This window comes from Montipora capricornis, chromosome 13, assembly GCF_036669925.1.
Source record: "Montipora capricornis isolate CH-2021 chromosome 13, ASM3666992v2, whole genome shotgun sequence".
NCBI lineage: Eukaryota > Metazoa > Cnidaria > Anthozoa > Scleractinia > Acroporidae > Montipora > Montipora capricornis.
In genome coordinates, this window is record NC_090895.1 from 24,662,374 (window position 1) to 24,669,873 (window position 7,500).

At 38.5% G+C, this 7,500-nt stretch overlaps 1 protein-coding gene across 3 annotated transcripts in view; it reads left to right on the top strand.

Annotated features, from left to right (window-relative positions):
* The window catches only part of LOC138030221 (fibroblast growth factor receptor 2-like), an 82,595-nt gene that overhangs the window by 55,764 nt on the left and 19,331 nt on the right, over nucleotides 1–7,500 (top strand). For 2 of the 3 annotated variants that reach the window (XM_068878104.1, XM_068878102.1), the window contains exons 5-7: nucleotides 1,297–1,572; nucleotides 3,684–3,971; nucleotides 7,154–7,447. The exons of the other annotated variant lie outside the window; for it this stretch is intronic. In XM_068878104.1, the coding sequence (XP_068734205.1) occupies nucleotides 1,297–1,572; nucleotides 3,684–3,971; nucleotides 7,154–7,447 (858 nt within the window). The remainder of the gene's footprint in view (nucleotides 1–1,296; nucleotides 1,573–3,683; nucleotides 3,972–7,153; nucleotides 7,448–7,500) is intronic. 3 annotated transcript variants of the gene reach the window in all.

The window sequence follows — 7,500 nt, forward strand, 5'->3', positions numbered from 1 at the left end:
ATAAATAAATAAATAAATAAAAAGTTTGATTAAGTCAGGCAAATGGGACCGTGCACAGTTACTGAGAATTTTGAAAATAAGAAGTAAAATCTTTTATTTTGCTCAGTGTAAGAGAGGGGGGAATTCAACAAATCCTACAATCTGATTGGTTTTGGGAGCGGGCGGAATTGTCTCATCCGGCCCGCTCTCAGTGGGCGGAATCCTAGCCTTGGTTGCGTGACTTGTGTGATGACCTTTAATTTCAATTTTTTTTTAACACCGAATCCATTTACGTACAGAAGTTACTTTAAATTATTAGACAAGAGATTTGGAAATAGAATTCAGATAAAAACATTTCTCTTTGAAACGTTTAGTTTGTAAGTTGCTTTAATACTGTATTCGCTATCAAGCACAGTGCGAGTCAACAATTAAAGAAGTGATTTCAGAGAGAAAGGGAGAGAGCGTTGTGGGGTGTCATTTATACCATTTGAGTGGTTACCCAGACGTCATGCCAGCAGTGGCCCTTTGGCTCACACATTCACCCTGAATTATTTTGTAATGTCCTCTTCCATTTTGAGGTCTTTTACTTTCGTAAGCTTTGGTAATAAATTCAGTTCAAAGATAACAAAAACATGCTCTGGAGTAAAACTCACCGGTTTCTTCTTTAAGTTAAATAGTCTGCAAAAAAACTACCGGTAACTGCAAATTGCTCTGACAGACGTTTCCTGGCATGTCATGCATGTCTTACAGTTGCACTAAGCAAACGTTTATTCCACACACTAAGGAAGGAGTGGACATGACTTGTTTTCCGCTTCATAATTCCTCTTCTTTTAAGTCTACTCTGATGCCAGGTCAATTTTTTTTTGGCTTTACGATTGCATGAGAAAGTACTGCAAAATCCGGGAGTTAACAGTAAAAGACAAGCCGAAAGACAGATGAACAAAACAAAAATAACATTAAAATAACAATTTTTATTTTGAACTCTGAATTTCGAATTCTCAGCAAAAAAGTTGGTCCGTAAAGCGAAAAACTGTGACCTCAGTCTTGAAAAAGCTGTGGTCACAGTTTTTGGCTATACCTGTACAGACCGCCCAACTGGCAAATAGCATATAATTATATATATTGAATTCTTTGTTCAATGGGTTGCCGATTTCTGTGTGCAGCTGTAATATGCTGCCTGGTTGTGATAGTTCTGGTGACATTCTGCCGATTCCAACTCAAATATTTCAGAATAGAATCATCAAGGTACATGTAAAAAAAATTAAAACATTACTTTTCATTCATTTTTGATTTATTCTTTTACTGTTACACCATCAGATCCATCGATTATTATTCAGCCTGAAAGTGCCTCAGTGGTTCGGAGAAAGTCAGTCACTCTGTCATGTGGTGTGGTCGGCAGTATTTCGAGGGTAGTGTGGTTCAAGAATAACGAGAGATGGATTGAGTCTGTCCACGTAACAAGATGGAGAAATTTGCACATTTTTTCACTGACTATAGAAAAAGTCAAAAAGCGTCATCGTGGAAAATATCACTGTGTAGTCACAAATGCACAGGGAAGAACAGAGAGTGATGTAGCCAGGGTTTCTTTAACTAGTAAGTTAAGTCGCAGGTCATGGTTCTTTCAAAGGTTCTGTACTTGCAGATCTGAGAGCGAAGTCATCTGGACATCTGTAATGTCAGGATCATTTCTTTCCATAACGCCCATTAATAATAATAATATTAATAATAATAATAATAATAATTATTATTATTATTATTATTATCATTATTATAATTATTATTATTATTGTTATTATATGGCTTGTGTTTGTAGCCGATATAACGCGCGCTTTGAATGGCTAATTGTGACTGAATTGTGGGGCATTATTCTCCCGTAATGCCCACGGGCCGATTGCGGGCTCGCAAAAACAAAGCAAAAGGTAATTAAAAAGCCATATAATAAACTACTTACTAACCGAGCTAGCTCGAGCCGTACTGGGGAATATTGGCCCTCGGTCGTTTTTGTACGTTTTTGTTGTTGTATACTGCCACGATCTCGGGCCAATATTCCCCAGTACGGCCCTTGCGCTATAAAAATAATAACGGCTTACTAACCAGTGCGAGGGCCATAGGGGAATATTGGCCCGAGGTCATAGCAGTATGGACCGAGTGCAGCGAGGTCTACACTGCCTTGACTGAGGGTGAATGTTCCCCAGTAAGGCTCGAGCAAGTGAGGGGGTGAAGGGTAAAATAGCTGAAACAACCCAAACCTTTACAAACAAGCTTACCTGAATTAGTACTAAACACTATGCATAATATAATGCTTAGACCTTAGGGTAGCATTTTTGTAAAGGTTTGGATTGTTTCAGTTATTTTACCCTACCCCTCACCCCTACCCCCCCCTCCCCCCCCCCCACTCGAGTTTGGGTGTCAGCTAAAAGCAAGGTCCCCCATTTCTAGAAAATTTGATCCTTTTTCCACCGGTTTTTTTGTTGTTGTGTTCTTTGTTGTTAATTTTAGGGAGCAGGGTTTGTGCAGTGGTGAGAGTTCTTTTTTTCCACCAAATTGGCTTAGAATCAATTCTTCAATTTGATTGGTTGTTAAATTTTCTTGGTTCTCCACTCTGCCCAAAATATTTTTAAAAATGTGTTTTTTTAATTAATAGACTGGTTAATCCATTAACTCCTCAGGGCCTCTGAGAAGTAAAATCTTCTTTGGTTAGGGTAAAATCTGTTAAGTCGCACCCCCAGAGGTCAATGGGTTTAATAATGGAGGGGACATAATTTTTGACTGGTTAACCCATTCACTAAAATTAATTGTCTGGTACGTGTTAGTCACAGAGTAAAATCTGTTAAGTTGCACTTGCAGAATTCATTTGGTTAACTCTCCCCTCTCCCCAAGAAATGGGCTTATGCCAGTGTCTTTGCCCTCAACTGGCTGAATTAGTCTTATAGACTTTTAATGTACTCTTATACGTGTCTCACTCTTACTGAGATCATTCTTTCTGTGTAAAGTGAATAAAGCATTTTTAGAACAAGCACAAGAACAAGTATGCATGCCATATTACAGCTTTACTTTCTCTTCTTATTTGTTAAAGGGGCTCTGTCAAAATCCAAAATGGGGTGTCTTGAAAACAAAGACCCCTGCTAAGACCCTAAGACTCAAACATGAAGAAAGTAACCCAAAACCCTCAACTTGGCTAACCCTAGGCCTAAAAACAAACTCTAGGCTTAGGGTCTTAGCGGCCTTAGATGTCTTTGCTTTCAAGACACCCCCCCCCTCCCCCTACAAAAAAAAAATGTCCAAAACGTAGAATGAAACACTGCAATAACTACTTAAAACTGTTGAACAACATAAAAGAAATACAGCAAAGGAAAGAGAAGCATAGATGGATACATTGGACAAGATTGAAGCAAATTGCATTTGAATGGGTAATCTTAAGAACTGTCGTGCCTGTCAGCCTGCCTTATTTCAATTTTATGGCTAGTCACCTGGATAAAGGTTGTTTTTGCTCAGAATTGTCCTTTTTTTATGTAACAATTAATTTTTATCAGTAAAGGAATTCCACATAACCATTTTCGAGCTTTAAACTCGCGATTACTGTGACTTAAGATTTCCCCGAATCACCCTAAAATAATGTGACATAACCCCATGAAATCTAGCAACGATGCTATCTCATGGCCATGCTGGAATCGGGCTGTAACCTTTGGCTCATTTTTTTATAGGGTCAGCTACTCCACTTTCAGTCATTGCAGTTGAGCCATTCATTAGTACAACAGAAGGCTCTGATGTGGAACTAGAATGCATATTTAATGACAGTATGACTTCAGGCATCACATGGTATAAGGACGGAGTCAAGCTCACTTATAAAGGAGATGGTGTCATTGTCAACAACAAACATAAAGCTTATTTAAGATTAACTCAGGTTGCACCATCAGTTGCTGGGAAATATGTCTGCAAGGGAAGCAGCCCTTCGGGTAGTGCTGCAGCAAACATTTCATTGGTTGTAAAAGGTAATTCAAGTTGACAATGTTTCACAGGGTTACAATTATAATAACAATATTTAAAGAGGGTTGCACCAAAAACTTAGAGGCAGTTTCACAGTTTTGCAAATGTCCAAGCTTTGGCCCTAGCAGTAATTGCAAATTTTAGGGCTTGTTACTGAACCAGATGATGTTCATTAATCACCGAGAGTATTACAGCAAATACACCGAATAAATAAGGCTCAAATTTGGTGGAAGATACTGTGGGTTTACACTAGACTGCAAAACAGTCGTTTCTTCTATTTTCGGAAGGCGCGAAGCGCCGTAAGCGTGATCCTCGCGTGTGAAGCGCGCGAGCCTCACACGTCCTACGGGGGTGTGAGGCCTCGCCGTTTCTACACTCGCTCCAGACCTTTCGTTTGAATATTATTTTACCGTGTCGCCTGCGTTCGCAAAAAATACGACTGTTTTGCAGTCTAGGTTTACACAGAAAATATAAAATTTAATTTTGGCCTCAAATTTATTGTATAGGTCGAGCATTTTATTCTATGCACTAGTTGTCATAACGCACGTCAGTTATCTGTATTCCCATGCAGTAGGTTCATAACACAAAGGGAATGATTGCAAAAGTAATTCCAATGGGTAATTTCACTTCTATGGCATTGTGTCCTTTTCCTGCATCAGTGCTTTCGATTGCTTCAATAACAATGGGATTAATTGGGCTGATGTGACAGTGTGCCCATGCCCAGAGATGTGAAAGTCTTCCTTTAACACAAAGTTGATTAGTGTGGTCCTCGTTGTTGCTCCCGTAGGGTTTTGGCCTAGAGACCAAAACCGGAGGGGGCAGAATAGAAGGCTGCGCTTATATAAAGAGGGTCAAAGAAGTAGGAAAAAATTTGGTTCTGTGCAAAGCAATCCTGATTTGAAGAAACCACACGCACAAGGTGGTATTTGGTAAGTTGTCAGTTTGCTCGCAAGGTGGTATCGGGTAATATTCTTGCTGTCACAAGGCTGCAGAGCTAGCACTAGGATTGGATTTTTGTAATCTATTCAGCTGTATTTCACTGAGGGTTGTAATTTCAACGTTAGTATCTTGATTTATCACATGGCCCGTACAGCCCCGTGTGCGCTTGATTGTAAACTTATTAGGAAAAACTCCGTATGAGGGCCATACACATCAGCGTGAGCAAGGCTGGAAAAAGCCAAACTGTCCTGCTAGGAACATGTACTGCGCTCCATGCAATGCGATTTTAGACAATTTCATCACTTTTAAAAATCCAAGGTACTGTGTATTTACAGCCAGAAAAGCAAATGAAAACAACATATTAGAAAAATATTCTGTACAAATTTTTGTTACTTATTTTGTCCAAACTTCATAATTATTCTGAGTGCTTATGAATAGTGTAGAGAGCCAATATAATAATGATGCTTGTTGACTGAGTTTAGATTGGGCAGCAGAGGACTGGAAAACATTTGGCCCTGACTCATGGCGCACGGACCTCACTGCACTTTGTCCGTATGCCATGGCCTCTGGCCAAATATTTTCCTTTCCGGCCCTCCCACTCAGTCAGTGTTGGAATTTAAAAGTCAGTCAGCAGTATTGGATAGACTTTTTCATCACAGGCTTGATTTATCAGACATAAATCAACAATGGGGATGATCCACACACCATATGGAAACAGATCAGAATCTCAACTCAATGCAATTAAGCTCAGTTAAAAATATACATTTTTACCTAAAAAGCACAGACTTTCATTACTTATTTGATGTAACCAAGTTTTGTTTCATTTTGCAGTTTGTCAAAGACTAGGCAAAGAGTAAAAGATCTGAGTGTGTAATTTCAAAGATTTGGAAAAAGCAAATGCTCACTTTCAGTCATTCATAATATCAAAAGAAGTGGGGGCAACTATATAGTGAAAACTATTTCTAGTTATACTTTACAGTAATGAGATAAATCACTATAACGTTATAAAGAAATGAAATAAAATGTGCTAATTTACAACAAAAGAAAATGAGAAAAACTAAAATTTTTAGAGACTTGAAATTTTTTAAAACTTATCTCAACTATAGCCTCTAATGTCCACAGATAAGGAGTTCAAAGCATGTACTACTAGTTATTGAAAGGATCTTTGTCCTGTCTTGGTACAGCTGTAGATAGCTTGGGTATGGAGAGGCTTCCACTTGTCTGTCTTTGACATACAATGTATTTGAAGCATTCTGCAGATAATAGGGGCTAGATTTACTAATTACTTCATACATTAATATAGAAGTGAAGTAGTCTATGCATGATTTAACAATTATTCCATGAGCACTGGATATGTGGTGGTGCAGGTGATGATTTTGGTCATCGTACGACCGTATTACCATTCGCCCGTCCATGTATGCCTACGTGACCATATCGCAGGGCTCAAGTTTACAATCGAGGCAGCCAAACTCCGGCTAGTTTATAGTGTACATCTTTGATATTGGACATCCATGTCATGGTCAATTGACACCTGTCAAAACAAGGTACCCATGGACCAGAATCATGTAACCATATCTTGGGCTCAAGTTAAGAGCTCATCGAGGTCAGCTGTTTTTCTTTTAGTTGACTGCAGACCAGGTACTGGGTTTCGATTGGATCGCAGACTCAAGCCAGGTTAACTTTAAGAATAAATACCCCGGAAGCTCTGCTTTTAATTACTGTGATGTTGCTCCACAAATGACGCATGCGTAGTCAATATTTATCAGTTGGATTAAGGTCTCTTAAAAAAACTGCAACTGTAGCACATTGTGGTAGATAGATTTTTGAAAAGTTTTTAGGAGATTAATCCATTTCAACAGTAATGTATCACAGACTTTGTTACAATATGTACATTTTAATGTTATTCCAGTATTCTGCCATTTTACCATATTTGGTGAAGAGAATGTGCAAAATATGAGACGGTAATACACTGTAGTGTCCCGGATTGACCAGTTTAGAACAGAGCAAATACGGACAGAACAGGAGTTTTTCAATGAAAGAAATTGTTTTCAACGGGATACAAAAGTAAAACGTTTCGATCACTTCGGTGACCTTCATCAGTTACCGATGAAGGTCACTGAAGTGATCGAAACGTTTTACTTCTTAAAAACTTTTTTAATCAGTGTCAACGCTACAATTTGGTTTTTAATTAAGACAAAGCATATAGACATGTAATAATAAACATTACATCTTTAATGTTGTGTTATAGGAGAGACTGCCCCGAATGTCAAACCACTAAATCAGATTCAAATGGCTAAGACGCTTTCCAGTGCCACCTTACAATTTATTGTTGTGGCATTTACACCACCAGATGTTTTATTGTACAAGGATGGCGAAAGATTACACAATGCAACTTACAGTACATGGTATAACTATTCCAGAGGAACTTTTCTTTTTGGATTTACGATTCCTTCTGTTCAGTACAATGACAGTGGGTTTTACACTTGCTTTGCACAAAACCGGTTTGGGGTTAGTTCTGGAAATGTGAGTCTTATTGTCAAAGGTAATATTAGCACTCTTTGTTTATTGAATACAATACAATACATACTTAATTGG